The 19,657-nt window shown below is 61.9% G+C and overlaps 1 protein-coding gene across 1 annotated transcript; it reads right to left on the minus strand.

Moving 5' to 3' along the window:
* Positions 1–1,575: 1,575 nt before the first annotated feature.
* BESB_020340 (uncharacterized protein) lies at positions 1,576–15,568 on the minus strand (the record flags this gene model as incomplete). Its single annotated transcript, XM_029360743.1, has 10 exons — positions 1,576–1,651; positions 1,897–3,892; positions 4,050–4,150; positions 4,304–4,516; positions 4,755–4,859; positions 5,095–5,180; positions 5,625–6,356; positions 6,535–10,484; positions 10,697–10,936; positions 11,047–15,568. The coding sequence occupies 10 exons, from the start codon at positions 15,566–15,568 to the stop codon at positions 1,576–1,578; spliced, it is 12,021 nt and encodes a 4,006-aa protein (XP_029216102.1).
* Positions 15,569–19,657: the final 4,089 nt, after the last annotated feature.

Below are 19,657 nucleotides of genomic sequence, written 5' to 3' on the forward strand. Positions count from 1 at the left end.
GGGACTAAACCAGCTCGGCGTTTCATTGAAAAAAATTCGGAATGGACTCCACATACAAAGCGACACAAACACTGCTCGGAGACATCCATCCTTGCACGTACTGGTGCGCGCGTGCACGCCTCGGCGACTTTACGAATGAGGAAGCGCCTCGCGATGGAATGGACGCAGACACAACATATATGGAAGTCTGGGGCGACAAGAGAACGGTCAGCTCTCACTCTCGCAGACACTGAAGACTCGTGCGTTGACAGGAACGCGAAGCAAGCTGAGGCACTCAAAAAAATACGCTTTCTTCGCGTTCACTACGCAGCGAAAGGCACAGAGGGGCCCTTTGTCTTTCCCTCTCCGCCGCGTCTGATCGCCCCGTTCGCCCTCGAGTCTGCAGAAGAGCTAAGAAGGGACGAGAGGAATCCGACAAGGACAAACAGTTGCACGTAAACACACAAACACAGGATTCACGTTTTCGCGTGCTCCAGGGACAATTGAAAAGATTGACAAAAGATGAAGGGGCGACTTCGACGCCCTCCGCGCCATTCCACACATCTTGCCACCAGAAGCCCGCCGCTGCGAGATGGCCTTCGTGAAGATATAATAAAATTCTCCGCGGCGAGGCCAAGGAGCGAGAGGGCGCGGGGGGGCCTGCGCGCGCCTCCACTTCGCCCGCTTCTCCTCCCGAGTGTCGACGCGTCTCCATTCCTTTGCGGTAGCACAGCCCGCCGGTCGACGGCCTCACAAAGAGAGCAAAATAGAAAATAGCTCCTCGACATCAAGAGACGGGCGGCGTCTCAACGCGCCAGAGGCCATCGCATCGCAGAGCCCTGTCTGTAGGCTACTCAGGGCTTGAACCAAACACCCGCGCCTGCGAGTGTCTCTTTTTCAGCTGTATTGTTACATGCGTCGACTATATACACATACAAATTGGAATGCGATGGCTTACGCGGACGACACGTAGGAAACTAGGGGAGGTCCCGCCCATAAAAAAGCCCCCCCAAATAACTGTATATAATGTTTATAGACATAACTCTATGATTGTACCCCAGTGTGTTTTGGGCGCGTTGACGACAGATGGAAGCCGCGCCGCGAAGCGAACATGCACCGTCGCCTACACGCAAAAGCCGAACGGGACGATCCCCGCGTCTTCTTTAGCCTCCCATTAACCCCCTTTTTCCATCCCGCCCCCCCCTCCCCTTCCCTCCGCATAAGCACAAGACAAAACAGCTTGTGCCTCCGTACGAGGCAACGGAAGAAGAGCCAAATTTTTTCTCTTTTAGGCTTCCGCCTCGTGTCTCCGCCAACCCTCGAGTGTTGAGATTTTTCAAGTGTCTTGCCATCACTTTCCCTGTTAGCGCCTCTCTGTCTCGCTCTCTCGACTCTCCCTTCCCTCCTCAGGAATGTCGCTGACCTCCGTGCCTTGCTCCCTCTCGCCTGCGAGCCGCTTGGCGCCGCCGCAACTTTCCATTCTTCGCGTTGCAACCTTCTCTTTCCCTCTCGTCGTTTCACCTCCTCGCATCTCCCCCACCCCCTCCATGCTCTACTATCGCGTCTCTCCTTCCCTCCCGCCACCGCAGCTCGTTTCTACAGCGAAGGAAAGGCTGGAGGCGACGCGCATCCGAGTCGGAGTGCAAAGCAGTCTGCACAGAAGTCCTTGAATCTGCAAAAAGAAAACACATGTGCACTCATCTCGTCTTCATGCTTCTTGTTGTTGCGCAAATCGGTGCGATCCTCTCTGAGCTCTGCCGCCGCCTTCCTCCGCTACCTGGTATCCCGAACCTGGTGCAAATCCGCGCCGCTCTCATGGTTTTCGCTAAAGGTCGCTCTCATTCGTGTCTTAAATTCTTGTCCGCAATTGCTCGTTCTGAGTTCGATGTCTACATTCGCTGTGTTCTGAGGGCTTACTGATGCTGCGCGCATTGCCATCTGTAGCGAAGCGACCCCCCGAAGACAAACACGCTCTCGTCGTCGTCGAACGCGATTCCGGACTCCATTCGCCGCCCAACTGGCAGCGGCGTCACCCCCGAAGCCGCGGAAGACGTCCTCTCTCGGCTCGCGGCGACTGGAGACGAAGGCGAAAACGGAGAAGGGAGGGACTCTGCGGGTCGCTGAGCCTCTACGCCGGCTTCTCCGTCAGCCGGCTTCGGCGCAAGAGGACTCTCTGAAGCCGCGCGCCTTCGGCCCCCCTGCTGTCGCCCAGGCAGCACCATGGAAACATTCACGAGTCGGCGCCTCGTGTTGTAGCGCCGACCTGCTTCAGTCACGTCTTCATCCTCCCCGCCACCCGCCGCGCGCAAACCGGAGACCGCCGACGCCTCTGTTCCAGGCTGCCGGAGCCGCGGCGAACATCGCGGCGTCTCGAGGAGACACGAAGGCGAACCCCGAGAAGTAGGAGATCCCCCGACAAGGCAGACTGTCTCCTCTGTCTCTTCTTCTTCCTCGCGTCTTGCAGAAGAGCGCCGCGGCGGCGTCGCCGAGCCCTCGTCGTGAGGAAGTCCCTTCTCGGCTCTCATGCACGCGTCACTCACGTCTCTGCCTCGTCTGTCGTCCTCCACTCCTGTGCCATTCGCAGCTCTCTGCGGGTCGCTCTCGCCTCCGCGTGCGCCAGCGCACGCGAGCGGCCGCGGCGACGGCACAATCGGCGCGAAGTCGACGGCGCTCCAGACGAAAGTCCCGGTGTTGAGCGCGACGAAGTCATTCAAGTAGCGTCCGCCGTAGCCGCCAAAGAGAAGAAGGTGCAAACCGACCGCGACGGCCTTGTGCGACGACCGAGGAATCGGCGCGGTGCCTTTACAGGGGCACAGCTGCCACGACCATCCTGCCGTAATTGGGACCTCCTCCTCTGTTTCGTAACTCTCCTCTACGGCCCGAAACACCGCGCTCTGCAGCCTGCGTTCCTTTTCCGCGCCACGAAGGCCGTCCTCTTGTCTCGCTGTCCCCCCGCGGGGGTTGTCGTCTCCTTGGTCGCCGCCCGCCGGCGTCTCCCTCCCCCGCTTGGTGCGGCGCCGCGCGCGCGATTTCGCCACAAAGGATGACACATCTCGCGACAGCATCCACACATCGTTCATCAGCAACTTGCCGCCTCCCTCCGGACCGCCTCGCCCTCGCCCACGCCCTCGCGCGGGCGTTCGCGGAGAAGATGCAGCCGACGCTTCGCCTGCGGAGGGCGACGCAGGGGACGAGGCCGCCGCAGGCAATCCGCCGGCACTGTCGCGCTCCATCCCCCGCCATGGAGAGGAGACAAAGTACGGTGGCGCGTCGCAGCGAACGCCGCCAAACAGAAAGAGACGCGACCCGACGCACGTGAGCGAGTGCCCGAACCGCGTACCAGGGCAAGGTGCCTCTCGCGGCCTCCGCTTCTTCCACACCCGTTCTTCCCACGACGAGGCCTGCGCGGCTTCACTCACAACAGTGCCGCCGCCAGGTCTGCGAGATGAAGAAGAGGACGCGGTCGCTCTCGCACGGTTTGCTTCGCTCGCTGGGCTGCTCTCTTCTCTCCTGGGCTCCTCGCGTCTCCGCGCAGGCACCAGCGCCAAGCTCCGCCAAATCGCGGACGCCTGCGCCGCTGCGACGCGTGGGCGCCTGCGGCGCATCGGCACGGCCTCTCTGCTCTCGTCGGCTGAGCTCGCGACTTCTCGTTCGCTGTCTTCTCTGCGCATCGTCTCTCCTGTCGCTGCGCCTTCGTCCTCTGAGGAGGAGGCCGACTCGGGAGCGCGATCGCGTGGTGCGGACCTGCGGAGGGCGCGCGATGTGCAACTGGGGCCCTGGGGGTTCGGGGGAAAGTGTTTTCCCCACTCAACGAGATACCAGCGGAAGGCGCTTGCGCCCCGCGAAGAAGACGGAGAGGAACCGGAGGCGGCGGACGCTGAGGCTGAGTCTGAGGCTGCTTCAGCGGGGAGCTCTGCAGAGCACAGAACAAAGAGAGGGCGCCGCGTGTGCAACTTCAGGCCCATGACACGGAGGAAGGACGCCGCAAAGGGGGGGAGGGGGGGGGGGCGCTGTCGTCGACGGCAGCATCTTGGGGCGACGCACCAGCGCGACTCGGTTTCTCCGCTTACCCAGAAGATACAGATCATCGAGCCGCCGCACCGACGAGGCATACCCGCCGTAGAGAACGACCCAGCCAGGGCGGCCATCAACCGGAGCTTTCCACAGCGCTCTGAAAAGGAAAAAAACACATTCACGTGAGAGTGGGAGTCGGCGCACGGCTGCCACAACCTGCCCTCCTTCATATGTCCTCTCCCCTCCCCGCCCCTCTCGTGTCTTTCCAGCTTCCTTCCGGCTCGCGTCTGCCGCTGTTCATCTAACTCACGAGGCGAACGACTCTCGGCGCTCAGGAAGGTCGCCGCAGGCATCGAAGTGTTCGAAGAGGTCTACCGCCGTAGGCCACGACGCCGCGGAGGAAAAGGGCTCCGAAGCGATTCGAGACAACGATGACGACGACGAGGACGCACGCCGCGCCTGCGCCTCGCGCAGCCTCCCCGTTTCCTCCGCAGGCGGACGAGGCACAGTGTAGATGGAGACTCTGCACACAGGAGGAGAGACACGACGGAGAACACGTGAACTCCACCGGGGGCGAGCTGCACCGGGGGCGAGCTGCACCGGGGGCGAGCTGCACTGCACCAGGGCGACGCCCCCCCCTCCCCCCCTCAACCCCCCGCTCCTCCCGACACGCGGCCTCGCGAGAAGGCTGGAGATGCACTCCCGTCGGACGCTCTGCTCCAGCCCTGCCGGCTGCACAAGAGACCCTCGGCGGCCTTCACCTGTCGAACGCGTGCCAGCAGGTGTTGCTCCGCGCAGCTTGGCCGAAGACGACAAACTGCGTGCCGCCAGAGTCCGTGATCACCGCCGTGTCGCGATCCTCGAAGCTGTGCACGGACAAGCACCACACGCGGGGCTCCACGCAACTTTCGAGGCAGGGAGGGAGTGCGCTGGAAACAGGCAGGCAACAAGCGGCTAACTGCAGCCCCGCGCCTTCAGTGTGAACGAACTCTACACCCTCCCACAGATTTGCAGCAGCGCCTGCCCATCGCACGCACACCGTGCGCTCGTCTGTGCGACGATTACTGACATCCGCACCACCCCGAGAGTCCCGCAGCCTACCGAAGCTTGTCATCGAGATCCAGCGCCGCCTCAGTCATCGCCACGGGGTGCCCCCACACGCGGTTCGCGAGGTCCAGCTCCCACACCTGAGCGACACACACGCGCCAGAGTCGCGGTGTCTGCGAAGCGATTCGCAGCGCAGACTCCGCACTGCAACGAACCAACCAGCCACCTCTGCGCAGGCTGTATACACATATATATATATATATGCATACACGTACATATATATATATATATATGTGTATGTGTATATACAAAACAGCAGTTACGCAAGTGCCCTGCGACCCACACTGACGAAAATACATATATAGAGAGAAAGAGAAATGGCGCATACATATATATATGCATACACTTAGGGGAGCAAATATACGGTTGAAACCTCTGCACCAGGGTCCCGGCGAATCGCGGCTGTCCTGCGGCTACCGCCTACCTACCGCCTAGATTCCCGCAAAAGTACCCTTCGCGTGCATATCCAGGGGCACAGAGAGGCAACCGCACGGCAGGAGACGCGAGAGAGGAGAAATCCTTACCTCGCTTGACCTCATTGGGATGCTGTGGTCCCAGAGCTCGAACATGCCGTAGCCTCCGCCGAGAAGGAGGCGCCCGTTCTCCGGCGGGAAACGTTTCTCTTGCTCCGCATCGGGGGGTGCGGAGGAGTCGCTCAGGCGATCTTCTCCTGACCAACCCGCGTCTGTTTCGTCGTTCCACTCTGCGTTGACTGAGAGGCGCCGCTGCTCCCGCGCTCCTTGGCGTCCGCCACCCCCCCAGCGTTCTTCAGGCGCAGGCCGTCCGCGGTTTCCCGAAGACGAGAGCGACGCCGTCTTAATCAGGGAGCCAAAATGGACAGGGTGTCGTCTTAAACGTCCCCTCGCCTCTTCGTCCTGCGCCTTCTTCCTTTTCTCCCTTCGCTCTTCCCCCGCTCCTCCACACTCTCGCGGTCTGCTTCCTCTGTAGCCCGCCTCGCACCTGCCTGCTTTGACTTCAGAGTCTGCCTTCTGCCGTCTCGCGGCCGTAGCGTCGTGCGAGTCGCCGCTCTCGCACGCGCCGCGGAACGCTGGCGGCGGAGCGTCGTGTTTGAGTCGATCAAAAAACAACAGTGCGCTGCACCGCCCCTGAATCAGCGACTGCGGCAGCGTCTCGGGAGGGTCTGCAGGAGCCTCCCACACATCTAGGCGCTCACCCGGCAGATCCAGAGACGTGCACGCCGTGATGCGTAGCGGGCCCCCGTAGACGTGCAGTAGATTTCGCCGCACCGCCTCGGCCTGAACCGCCCAGCGAAGAAGACGGCAACACGCCTGCAGCTGAGCGAGGTCGACGGCGTCGAGCCACTCAAAGACGAAACGGAGAAGGTCAAGGTGACTGCCGTCCTGCAAAAAAAAATGCGTCTCTCCTCGGGCGCTCAGGTCGCGGCCTAGCTGGGCTGGCGCATGCATCCTTGACCTCAAAACTTGGCTTCAGCTGCCTAGAAGGCTCCACGCTTGCAGGCAGGCCGCGAGCGTCCTCAACAGGCGACTGCTTGCGCGGACACGCGAACAAACAGTGCTCGCGCGCGGCTTCATCGCCGGTGAGCTCCCCTTCGGATTTCAGACGCAGGGGGAACGCAGAGGCCCCCCCCCCTACAGGCCTCCCTTGCGGCATCGGCGTCCACTCAGGAGTCGCCTGAAGGCCGGGCTTCCCACGCGTGTCTCCTGTGTCCTCGGGCAATTGAGGCTCCCCCCCCTCCGCCGTCTCCAGGGGCGCCTTCCTGCGGCGCGGAAGATCCCTCTGGGGCGAACAGAAGTCTTCGAGGGAGTCGGGCTGCGCGGCCGGCGCACGCAAAGCCGCGTCGCTTGCATGCATTGCTGACTCGCGCGGTTTTTCGCTGCGACCTGCAGCCTTGTCGCTGGTCGCAGCCGCAGCCAGACCGTGTGAGGGCTGAGTAGAAGATCGTGAGCTCGACGAAAAGGCGCGCGCGCGCTTGGAGCGCGCAGAGGAACGAAGCAGCGGCGGAGGCCGAAGCGGGCTAGCCACGGGGGACGCCCGAGACGCCGACGGTGAAGACACGGGCGAAGCATCGCGGTGCGGGTGGGCTGGCGACGCGCGCGAGGCAGAGAGCGAGAGAGACAAGGCAGTAGACAGTGACGCGAGATTTGCGTTTTGAAAGAACGGGGGAGAAGTAAGCGATCCGCTTGGACTCTGCACAGAGGCACGCAGCGCGTTGGGCGGCTCTCCGAGCGCACGTTGCGGCATTGACTCCTCCACAGCGTCTGCTACTAGGTGGCAGTGGCTAGTTTGGTTTCTTGCGTTTTGCACGGGAGGGGTAAAAACTTTCAAGGGGTCGATATCATCCACCGGGGTCCCGCCGGGTCCGATGTGCCCTTCTACTCTCGGTTCTGGCCGAAGAGGAAGGCACTGTCTGCGAGATGTGCGTTCAGGCAGAAGCGCGAGACTCGCCGCGGGCCCCCGCGGCGCCTTCGTCTGCATCTGCGAAAAAAGAGAGAGACACGTCAGCATCTGTCGCCGCTTGTCTTTGCCGTCCTCCGCCTCAAAACCACGCACGCCCGCCGCCGGAGACCTGGCGCTCTCCAGCTCCTGTCGCGCAGCTTTACCCACCGGGGCTCGGCTCCTGGGTCGCGGGCGGCCTCCGGCGCCCTCGCACTGTCTCAGTTTCGCAGACGACGAAGGGGCGGGGCTGGACTGTCTCCCGCTTGTCTCTGATTCCGATCGCGCGCGCAATTCCACCAGGTATTGACGGAGGAGCGCCGAGGGGGAGGGGACACATGAGGAGACGGCTTTGCAAGGGTCTTCCCTCCCCAGCGAAGCCGGACGCATCGCCTCGAATCCGACACACGGGCTTGCACGGTTTTCTCGCGTGCGCGCCGGGCCCCCATGCTCATGGGAGGACGAAGGCGGCAACGAAGAAGCCGCAGCACAGCTCGGCTCCGCAGACGACAAGAGAACCCGAACCGGCGGAAAACACGAAGACGAGGTACCGCGCTCACCTGAAGGGCCGCCGTGCTCGGCGAGACAGACGTGCGAATCGCGACTACCAGCGCTTGGAGACGAAGAGAAAGGGGAGGAAGGAGAGGAACACGAGACGAACGAACACGCGGGAGACAGCGAAGACGGGACAATGACGTGAGCACCGCGAGCGGAATGGCGGGCGCCGGAGCGGGCGTGCGAGAATGCCAGTCGTCCAGCAGATTCTTCAACCTCCTCGTCGCTTTCTTCTTCTCCAGAGAGTGACACGGGCGGCAGCGCCTGGTGCGCGGCGTCGGCGACAAACGTAAAGTGGGGGAAAGTCTTCTGGCTACTCGATGTCATCGTATCGCTTCCACCCCGCGGCGGTGTGTCGTCGTCGCGGCTCGCGTCGTCTTTCCCCTCTTCTCTTCTCCTCTTGTCTTTCGTTTCTGAGCCGCGCTTCTTCTTCGCCGCGCGCGCACGAGAGGACGACGGCTGCTTCGACGCGTCTTCACATTCTTCTTCTGCGTCTCCCGGAGCGGAAGTGCCAGAAGATGCCTGTGACGGCTGTCGGGCACCCTCGTCTCTTCTCTTCCCCCCGCTGGCGTTCGACCGCTGTCTGCCTGACACGCTGCTTCCGGCAGCGGCGCGCGCAGACTCCTTGTTGTCTCCCTTCTCGCCTTCTCGCGCGGCGCCGTCGCTCACCATGCCGGGTCGTGGACTGGCGTGCTTCACGCCCTCGCCATGTTCTCTTGCTCTCTTCTCTCGGCCGAGACGCGACGGAGAGGCTGACAGGAACGCGTCCGTCGGGGGGGCTGTTGGGAGCTCGCCTGCAAGGGCCTGCAGACCCGCACCCTCCCCTGCTGCTTTCGCAGATGCCCGCCCCGCGGAGGTCGCGACCTCATCGCCAGCGGGCGACGAAGGCCCCACGCTCGCTGTTTCACCCTGGAGAGAGGATGGATTCTGCTCAGGGTCGGCAGACTTGTTTGGCGACGCGACCGCGTCTGCTGTCGCCTCCACGCTTCCATCGCCGGCCTCTGTCTGTCCACGAGAAGACTCTACTTCCTGCAGGCTTCCATCTGCGTTGAAGAGGCCAGCCGAAGCGAGGTTCTGTCCCCCAAGGCCCCACACTCTGCTGCCGCGGGCGGCTGCGGCGCTGGCATTGATTTTACCCTTCCCTTTGCCTCTTCCGCCCATGGAACCAGGTATCGACGGCGTCGCTAGTCCCCCTTTGCCTGCGCCAATCGCTGCGCAGCCGGAGTCCGGAAGAAAGCTAGAGAACGGAGGGACGACGCAGGCTGCGTCGCCGCCGTCCGAGCCGGCCGACGCGCGCGCGAAAGCCCGCCCTCCCCCGTCTGCATGCGTGGGACCTTCTGGGAATGAGGAAGACGCACCCAGTGCCCCATCGCCGCCCATCGGCACTGGAAGTCCATTCGCGGAAGCCAGCTGCAAGCTGCCTCCGCCTGGCTTGGCTTGGTGCCCTTTGCCCAAGACGGGCGCGCCTGCAGCGTTGGCTCTTCTTGATCCCTTTCCTTTCTCGCTTTTGTCGCCTTTGGCGCCACTGCTCTTCTTTCCGGCTGCGCCTGGGGCAGCCGGCCCGCCGCCAGAGAGGTCTGGGGCGCCCGCCAGGCCTCCCGCCGTCGCGGCGCCGTTGTCCTCGTGAGGCGACGCCGCACCGACGGAGGCGGAGGCGGCCGCCGTGGCGGAGTGTCGGTTCGAGAAGGCGAGGGCGATCGGGAAGCAGTCCATGACGTGTGCAATCTTCCACAGCTCCGCGACGGTCGCATAGGCGATGCGGCTGAAGGCGATATTTGCGTGGCGCAGCCGCTCGCCCCAGTACCCGCTGTCTGCGTTGTAGACCTGACGCAAGTGTCTCAGCAACTGCTGTCTCCCTTCAGTGCCAAACGGGCGGCGGAAGCCTTCATGCCACTCAACTGTCGGGGCGGGGACGCCGTCGACGACGGCCCCTGCGGAGAGCGGGTGCGCGGCGTAGGAGCCTGAAGGCGCTGCGAGGTTCGGCCGCTGGGCCGGATACGCGGCGCCCGCAGCCGAAGACGACTGGTCAAGACCAGGCGAGTAGGGCGCAGAGAACACGCCGCGGCCTGGCGTTCCACTCACGCTCAGGCCCTTCGTTCTGCGGCTTCTGGAGCCTCCGTTCTGCCCGCCTCCTTGCCGCCCCTCCTTTGCAGCCGCCCCTACCTTCTTCTGCTCGGGGCTGCCCGGGGCGCCGTCTCGCTTCTTTCCAGACGACTTTGGTCGCGAGTAGCCCTGGGCGGACCCGGCAGGGACGGCCGACACGCCGAAAGTTGGCGCGGCAAGGCCATGCACATCCACCGCAGGGGGGGCAGCGACGGGGTGACGTTCGGAGAACAGGGCTGGAAACAGTTCGTTCCCAGAGGCGGACAGGCGGGATTCGTCGCCGGATTCGCGCCGAGGTATCCCTGCGGAACCTGAGTCACCGCATGACCCACAGCGCCGCTGTGCATCCAGCCGGAGGAGGCGTACCCGTGCGGCGCCGGGAGCTGGGGAGGCGAAGACGGGACGGGCCGCGCCGGGGTGATGTGTGAGCCCGCGCCCGAGAGGCCCAACTGGTGCGCGTGAGCCGGCGCGAGGGCGCCCAGGTGGTATCCCCCGGGCGAGGACGACAGAGACGAAGGCACACCACCTGGCGCCCCTGGAACCGCCCCCGCCGCAGCGGCCGCGCCGACGTGGCGGCTCCTGTACAGCTGCGCAGGGTGGAGGGGCGAGTGGAGATGCTGCTGCATGTCGAACGGAGACGCCTGGGGCGATGGCACGAAACCGATGCCCAGAGGGCCAACCGAGCCGCCGCCTGGCGCGGCCGAATTCGCCGGCTGCCCATACATCCCTAGGCCGCCAGCGCCCAAAGGCACAAGCCCCCCCCCTGTCGGCAAACATCCGAAGAAAGTGATCCTGGATACCCAGCAGGCGACTGCGATAGAAGGTCGGCAGAAGTATCGGCGGCGCCGCCATACGGCGGAAAAACAGAGGCACTGAACCCGTGGCTGGCGGCGTGAGTCTGAGGCGAAGCCACAGCAGCTCCGCAGGACCCGTCGTTCGCGCTCCCTAAACCCTGTAAATGCGTCTCAGAACCGACCTGAAGAAGCGACGCTTCGCCTCCCTCGGTCTGGGCGCCTTCGCCAGACAAGAAGGCCGGCGGAAGCGCGGGCGAGCCGTCCGCTGCGCTCCCAGACAGACTGTGCGGGGGCGAGGCACCTTGCGGCGAACTGAAGGACGGGCAGGTCGCCGGAGTCGAGTCGGCCGAAGGGTGGAGAGCGTCGGCATCACGCACCGCTCCCTCGCCTGCGCCGACCATCAAAGAAGTACCGAAACCTCCACCTTGCGGCGGCAGAAATCCGAATGAGCTGTCCGCTGGCGTCGCATTGTGGCCGTTCGCGCCCACGTGCAAGCCTCCTCTGGCTTCAAAGCTCTCGTCGCCCCGTCTCCGCTTCTTGCCCATTCCCGTCAGCGCCTCGAGCCCCCCCCTGGCGACGCCTGAAAGGCCGACGTCGCTCTCCGCCGCGTCTCCTGAGGCGCCTCGGAAGGCGCCGCCAAAGAACGCGTGCAGGCCGCCGGCTCCACGGCCTGCGTTGCCTCCAAGGTCTCCACGCACACCGGCATTCTGCTGGGCGTCTCCCGCATTCTCGTCGCCGAATGCAACACGCGCTCCATCCTCCTGTCCTGCAGCTTCGGCTCCTGAGTACATCTGTTTGTCGCCATCTGCCTCGGAAATCTTCGGGCTGCTCGATAGCGTCACACCGCAGTAATCGGTGTTGCCACTTGCCCTCGACTTGGCTCCGACCGCAGACGGGTCTCTGCCTGCAGGGTCTCGATAGCCGCTCCCCTCGAGCTCCTCTTTGACCTGCCCCTTGGAGAACGCGCTCTCTTGTAAGCCCGAGTACAGCCCCTGCACACCCTCGCCTTTCTCGGCGTCGCACGCCGACGCAGACGCAGCCAGGTTGAAGCCGGTCTCCGAAACTCCATAGGGCCCCACAGTGCCCCCCTGCGAACTCCCGGACGCAGAGTCAGAGCCGAGGGACCCTGACAGCGGGCCGCCCGCGGAGACGCGTCCTCCACCCATGCCTATCCCTTGGCTGTTGCTGCTATTGTAGCTGCTGGAGCTGCTTCGACGTACGCGCTTCTTCTGCGACCCGCTGCCTGACCCCCCTGCGCCGGCGCTCCTCTCAGAGTTGCCCGGTGCGCGGCCCTTCAGAGAGTTCAGGCGTGAGCAGTGCGACTGTCGCCACTCGATGGCGGCGTAGAACGCGCCCAGCACGCCCCACCGACCCATGCTGAAGCGCCGCTTGTGCTGGCAGCCTCTGTAGTACACGGAAGCGCACCAACGCCTCTGCTGCTGCTCCATTTGGATGCCCGGCAGATTCTGCGGCGTTGGCCAGCGCGTCTGATGTTTCTGCACACAGTACGCGATGAACTCCTCGGATGGCTGCTGGAAATTTGCGTCCTCAAACGAAGCGAGGAAGGCTGACGGCCCGCTCTTGCCTGTTTTGGTCGGCGAGGGCGTCCCCTCTGTCTCCGTTTTCGACGGAGACGGGGGCTGCTGACCAGCCGCCCTGCCGCCTACGTGCGGAGTCAGTTTCGAGGCGTTCTTTCCAGACTGCGAGGAGGCGCGAAGACGATCTTCTGTCGACATGAACGACCCGGGGCTTTGCCTCTCCTTCTCCCCCGCCTCTCGGCCAAAGAGGCACACGGAGGATGGCGTGCCGGAGGGCGTGCCTCTGGGCGACGTCGAGGCGATACTGTACAGGTTGGTCATGCGCCCGCCGCCACTACAGGGGCTGGCTGTCCCCGTCGCCACGGTTCCCTCGTCGCTCTTTCTGGCCGCCGGAAACAGACCCTCGCCTTCTCCAGCAGCCTTCTGTTGGGCTCTCAGAAAGGCTGCGCCGGGGTCGCCTTGCGCGTCGTCGCTCTCTGCGTCCCCAGTCTTCTCCCCAGTGATGGGCACGCCAGGGGCTAAAGGGAGCGACGGCCCCTTGATACCATTCACGCCCGAGAGAGGGCAGGCGCCGGCACCCGCTCCGCCAGCTCGCGCGATCCCCTGGACTGCCAACGCGCTACCGCCCAGGGCACTGCCCTCTGAGGACGCCACAAAAGTTGGCATGGCAAGAAGAGAAGGGAAGAACGGCGGCGAGCCAGCGTTCTGCGCGGAAGTCGCCGGGCTACTGCCCTCCCGCATGTGACCCTGCTCCTTCAAACTCCCCTGGGTCGCACTTTTCAGGTCGCTTGCGTCCGACTGCTGTGACGCCAGGCCGCCGAACGGCCGGCACACAGCCCCGGCGTCACCCTCACCAGACGAAGTATGCGCACTGCCCTCCTGGGGGCAAGCTCCGGCTGGCAGCGCGGGAAGGCCCGACGTTGATGAAGAGAAAGGCAACTGCGACGACGTCATACTCTGCGACCCTGCGCCCGCCGGATTGTGCGGAAGAAGAGCCTGGAGAGAAGCGTACGAGGCAACGCTGCCTCGCCCCGCGCCTTCGCCCCTGCCTACGCCACCAGATCCTGACCGTGAGAATCCTCCCGCCAGTGTCGTGGCCTCGTCGACTTGAAGGAACGACGGCAGGGGGGGGAGCGCACAGCGCGGTGTCTGCAGGCCGAGCGACGCTCGGGCGGCGGTACTTGTCTCCCTCAGGTCCGCTGAGCAGCTGCCCTGTGCCGCACGAGGGGTGTCTCCGCCGCTGCCCCGCTGGCTCGCCGTCGAGACGGAGAACACGCTGAACAGAGAGTCCGCCCCCGTCGGGGTCGCGGGAAGAGCTCTGCCTCCAGACGCTGGAGAAAACAAGCTGCTGCGGCGGTGGCCGCCCTGGAGAAGCAGCTGTTGACGCTGAGAAAGGAGAGGCAGGTGCAGTGGAGACGTGGGGGAAGCCCCATCTACACCATGGCACAACAGGCTCTGCGCTGCCGCAGCGGCTACCTCCGAGGCGGATGTCGGCGACGACGACAAGTTGGAGGGAGAGTAAAACGGCGCATTCGACGACCCCATTCCAAAAACAGAAGGGGGAGAGAAGCACGAGGGAGAAAACGCCGAGCTGCCCCCGAAAGAGTCGAATGCACCGTGTCCACACGGAGACGCCGCACTCACTGTTGACCCTTCAGCGACGGCCGCATCGTCGAGGAGACACATCGCAGCGCTCCGTGAGGAACTTGCGCGTCCCTGCGCTGGATGGAACAGAAAGGAAGGGTCGAGGAGAGATGGAGGCTGGCGGCGAGTGGCGCTTCCGGAAGTCGCCCCTGCGCTTGTGCGTGAAGCAGAGGACCTCCGCCGCGCAGTAGGCGAAGACGCGCTTCGGGCCTCACTGCCACGCACGGGCGCGCCACGGCGTGGGGAGGAGCCCCCGTCTGTTTTCTGCACGCAGTTGACATTTTCAGACAGCGTTGCAGCTTCCGCAGGGCGGCTATCCCCGCCAAGTGAGCCACGTCGAGTGCCTTCTTTCGCACTACCAGTGCAGCTGGAACTGCCAAATGCCAAAGAGGCGTTGCGTAAAAGCGTAGCCGCCTCCTCTTCTCCTTTCGAAGCGGCAGCGAGTGCCTGCAACGCGTTGTGATGCTGGGAGAGAAGACCGGGATGACCTGCCCCGTTAAGCAGTGAGGCAGCCAGGCCCATACCCGCTGTAGGCGAGCAAGTGCGCGAAAACAAAAGGCCAGAGCGGGGAGTGTTGAGAAGGCGCGGACTGAAATCCAGAGCGCTGTGACTTAGAGACGATGCGATGGCTGCCGCCGAGCCGGGCACTGCATCGACTCCTGCGCCCTCCGCTCGCCGCTCGACCCCTCTGGGCGAAAAGGCTGCGCCGGAAGATGCAGAAGACGCGCCGGTCGCTGTGAGGGCGGCGCTCAACAAAAGGGCAGGATCTCTGTAGCTTCGGCGGCGAGCCAGGGGGAGAAGCAGCGGGGGGGCGCCTGTTATTCCCCCTGTCGAGGAAGACGAGCTTGAACCGCTGGTCGTGGCATTTGTGGCAAGGGGGGCAACATCGTCGTGGGAATCCGACGACGTTGACGTCGTGGCAAACAGAGGGAAAGCATCTCCGGTCGAAGTCGTAATCAGAGGCAGAGCCGCGGATGATGACGTCCAACGGTTGCCCGTTCGATTTGACGGTGAAGCGGATCCGCTCACCAGCACCTTCGACAGGAGTGCATGCGACGGAGTAACCATCCGTGAGAAGGGGATAACACCGGCAGATATGGGACCCAAAGAGAGAGAAGATGAACCGTCCCCGCCCGTTCCAGACAAAAGCCGCACAGCGTGTTCCTTAGAAGCACTCGACGGCCCTCCTGGTTGCTGCGCACCTCCCGCTGCTGTTCGAAGGCAGTTCGTCGGGCTGCTTGCCCCCGCAGACACACCGAGGAAAAGAGAGGCCCGGGGAGACACGTCATCCAGCCGAAGTCCAGCGGTGGGCGAGCAGCCCGGTGAGGATGGAAAGAAAGTGTCTGACGGGAGGAGAGCTGCGAGAGAAGGATGCCGAGAAGACGGCGACGCCGAGGTCGGCGTCGGCGGCCACAACATGGTGAGTCGGGGGGGTGAATGGTATCACACAGAGAGCAATAACTGCTGAATAGGCAAAAAGCCCCCGCAGGCAACGACAGAGCGCGAGCGATACACAGCTCGCCGGCAAGAAACATATACTGTCTCAAGGAAATTGAAAAGTGAATTGAACGGACAGTGACAGAGAGGGAAGAGGCAGAAAAAAACCCAAGTTGCCCCGAGAAGGCGACAGAAAGGAGGAACTGTGTGCCCGCGCGGCTAACGGCGACAACCAAGAAACTTGTGTGACAAGAAAGGAACAGTTGCTACCGTAACTAACAAGGAATCCGAAAAATGCATACGCCCCGCCCCCCGCAGAGAGATACACGTCAAAAAGACGACAGGAAGGAGACGAAGCAAGCACGAATCAACGCCAAAAACGGTCGCTACATACACGCCCAGGCGGACGAGCACACCATTGCCGACAAGGGGGAAAATGCCATTTAGCTTGCAAACCTGAACCTAACAGCGGCGCTGAAAACCCCCCAGAAACCAGAGCCGATTGAGGCTCAAACGCGCCTTCCGCTTTTGCGACCAATAACAATGTCGCAGGAGGGTCGTACAGCCTGCACCCGCCCACGATGCGAGAGAAAACTGATTACAACAGCGCGTGTGCGGTGCGAGTGGGGAGGGCGATACCTTCGCAACTCAAAATAATGCATTTGACAGCACAAACCCATGTGAGTTGTTTTGCCTGTCAATAACGGTTTTCCGTCCCCGGACCCTTAAACTGGACTTAAGAATGCATCCCTAAAGCAGCACGCGACCTGCCGCGTAGGGAGAGAGTCGGCAGAGGATGGGCGTGGTCTGTGGACGGCAAGCACCCTCTATTGGCGGCAGACGAGCTACGAGAGCGGTTTTCCACACGCCGCGTTAGAAGATTTCTGTTCACCTCCCTGCTTGATCTTCCTTCTGCGCTCTAGCCATCACGAGCAAAAATTGATAAAGCGCCCGTCAGCACCCCCCCTCCGGCCTCATGCTGCGGAGGTGGCGGTTTCTCACGTCCCTCTCTCTACGCTACGGCGGCGCCGCCCCCCTTTTCGACTGCACAGGGGGGTCCGACCCCCTTGGTTGAGGAAACGTCTCCAAAGCCACGAAGTCACCCGTACAACGAAAGACCTGAAACGCGAAGAGAAATAGGGATTAAGTGGTCCACAAGCACTCGATATGGGGATACAAGATACAATTTCACACAGTCTCAGAGCAATGGCCTTATGAGTAGCCCAAACACACTGCGTCGCAGAACGACCCACCACACACCACGAACCCTTCCCCCCCATTCGGCGGCGGAGCCCCGGCAGCCTGGCGCGAACGTCTTGTGGTCGAGGTGGTGTAAAAAACCGAAGACGCCGGCAAAGGAAAGTAACGCGGAACCCAACGGAACAACAGCGGATCCTGGGTCATGACAGGGACAGACCCGATCTCAATGGTTCAGTCGTCACTCTCCACACTGACATAAGTTGGACACCAGTGATTTTCCACCAACACGCCGACCGACGGATGCACAGTGAAACAAACGGGCATCTCATTCCAAGTTAACGCGCGCAGGTATTATGAAGACGCGGCAAATGCTTCTGTCGGCCTGAAATGTCCCCTCAGGCCAGCATGCTTCGGTGCCATTACTCGCTTGCTATCATCTCTCGAATTCAGGTTCCTCCAAACCACGGATGGTAGGTGGTGAGAAGCACCACTCCTTCGAGGTTGCCAAATATTGCGCAGCTCTTCGCAGCGACCTCGCGACTGTGAACTGTGGGCGCCCCTAAGGAGAGCCACTTGCCTCTATATTTCAGGCACCTTCCACACTCTATTGTAAACTCTGGACGACACTGGACCGTTGACACTTGTAGAGAAGAGACGTCAGAAGCGCTGACATGGCGTATCTTACGCCGCAGACAGAGAAGGGAAGTGCCTCATTCCACCGGTACAGCGCACTTCGTTTCACGCGAAGGCAAGGGTGCACACGCTCCTGCTCAGCAGCCCTTTAAAACCCTCCGTGGCGTGTGCCTGCCGCTGCAGATGGAGGAGGGTGGCTGGAAGAAGGGTCGTTGACTGGCCTCCGAGCGTGGACGGGGCTGGGGGCCTCCGTTGAGGCCAGCGGTGCCTTCACTGTTTCAGCGTGGTCACAGCACCAAGAGACGACCGCGACTTGGTAACCCGAGGCATGCGTGGAAGGCAACGTGCTCGCCTGATCATCAGTGACACATGACCACCATCGCGCGCCAAGCTTGGTACATCAGGGCGAATCTTCTGACCACCTCATTCCACGGCACGCATGCGCGTGCCGAATGCACGATGGCACACGTAACTACGCACAAAAACACACACACATCGAAATCATCAAAATTAGGATGTTTGCAAAGGAAGGTCCGCTAGGGACATCCTTCGACTTCGTACCATTTCTTCCGCGCGTCTTCAAAGTAAAGCGTGCACGTGGCAGACGAACGGTACATCATGCGAGAAACAAAGGCTACGTCCGCGCTTTTCTGCGGAACAAAATCGGCAGGCGGGTTCCCACCCACAAGTCCCATATGCTGTGTACCCCATGACAAGAAAAAAGGGGCAACATACCAAGCTGCTTTGTTTTCGACTGCGGGTTCAAGCACATGGGTTCAGCGCTTGTGTGTTCGATTGGGGTCAGCTCTTCAAAACCGGCACGCACAAAGACAGTCGCCTCGTTCTGGTTGAAGCAGACTGGGACTTACATCACTGAGCGTCAGAATTAGCGTGTGAAGCGCGGGGAAGTTGATCAAAAGCTCGGCATTCGGGGCGCCACCAGCGTACTGCCTGCGAAACCGGGGTGCAGAAGTGTTCGCTGCCATGTTTCCATTCGGTCCCCCATGCATCCCGTTCACAACTCCAAATTAGTCGGCCTGCGTGCAGATGGACCATATGTGTCCCAGCAGGTTGTACGGGGCGCCATGCGGCACGAAGCATAAGGCAGCTGTGAGTGTGAAGGAAACCCGTCGGCAGCAAATGTTGCCACGGGCTGTCCGTTGACAACAAAAAACAACGTTTGTCGTTGCTCACGAGAGAGAGTTACTCTGGGTACTGCAGGAAACTTTGGGATATGGACATCTTACTTCGTACCAACGGCACTGTGCAGCAGCAGCCGCAAGCCACGCTAACGATTTTGTGGGGAGGACCGGTCTTAATAGAGACAGGCGAAAGTGTAGCTGTTTCTACATGACTGCGTGGTCCTCCGTAGGCGGGACACGAAGAAATACCAGTGCCGCTGTCTTGCATCTGCTCGGAATTCGTGTGCTCTACCTCGCTGTATTTTTGTGTTGGATAGTCAAACCAACTTATCAACGACGGGGACTTCCGGCAGCTCGTTTGTTAGTCCAGTAAAACCCCGATAAGACTGCCTGGCGATCGGAGGGTTCTTTCGCTTTCTGGGTGCCTCGAGAAGGATGGTGCAACCTACGGAGAAGCACGTTTCTTAGGAGAGGGAACCAATCTTTCCTGTCGGACGCGCCTTTACCAGCCACCTTACCCCGACGCATACAAACGGACATACACGTACGCAAAAGGACACTCACATAGCTACAAACAAATCTCGTGGGTTAGTCTACCCTTTGATTTGAATTGCATCGCGCCCGCTCCAGCTGTTTGAAGACAGAGTCGGGCCTATTAAGTCGTGTTGGTTGGCCTTGTAATGCTCCGTGTTTACTAAGTTCCTTACTAAGCCCTATAAGAATTGTACTGTTCCAGCCAACCTAAGCCATCTTTTTCCTCCTTGGTAGGCATGGTCGTGTTAGCGCCCACAAGAGCAGACTAAGACGTTGCGGGGCAGCTTCTTTAGGGCCTCCTGTTCTGTACTTGGCAGAAACTGTCTAACCGTCGGCAGTCACCGGCCCATGTGTTTAACAGACAACCGTCGTCTCCGCAGAGGGATTGGCGTGAAGACTAGAACCTGCGGCAAATACTGTGTTTCGGAGACGAACGCAGGTTGAAGCCGGTACCTGATCAGTGCCATCTGGGCAGCTGCATAAAACAATGGCGTAAGAGCGTAACGGCTGCGTACGACGAGAGCCGCCAGTGGTTTAAGGTTTAGGTTGTATATGCAGGATG

This window comes from Besnoitia besnoiti, chromosome XI, assembly GCF_002563875.1.
Source record: "Besnoitia besnoiti strain Bb-Ger1 chromosome XI, whole genome shotgun sequence".
Classification (NCBI taxonomy): Eukaryota; Apicomplexa; class Conoidasida; order Eucoccidiorida; family Sarcocystidae; genus Besnoitia; species Besnoitia besnoiti.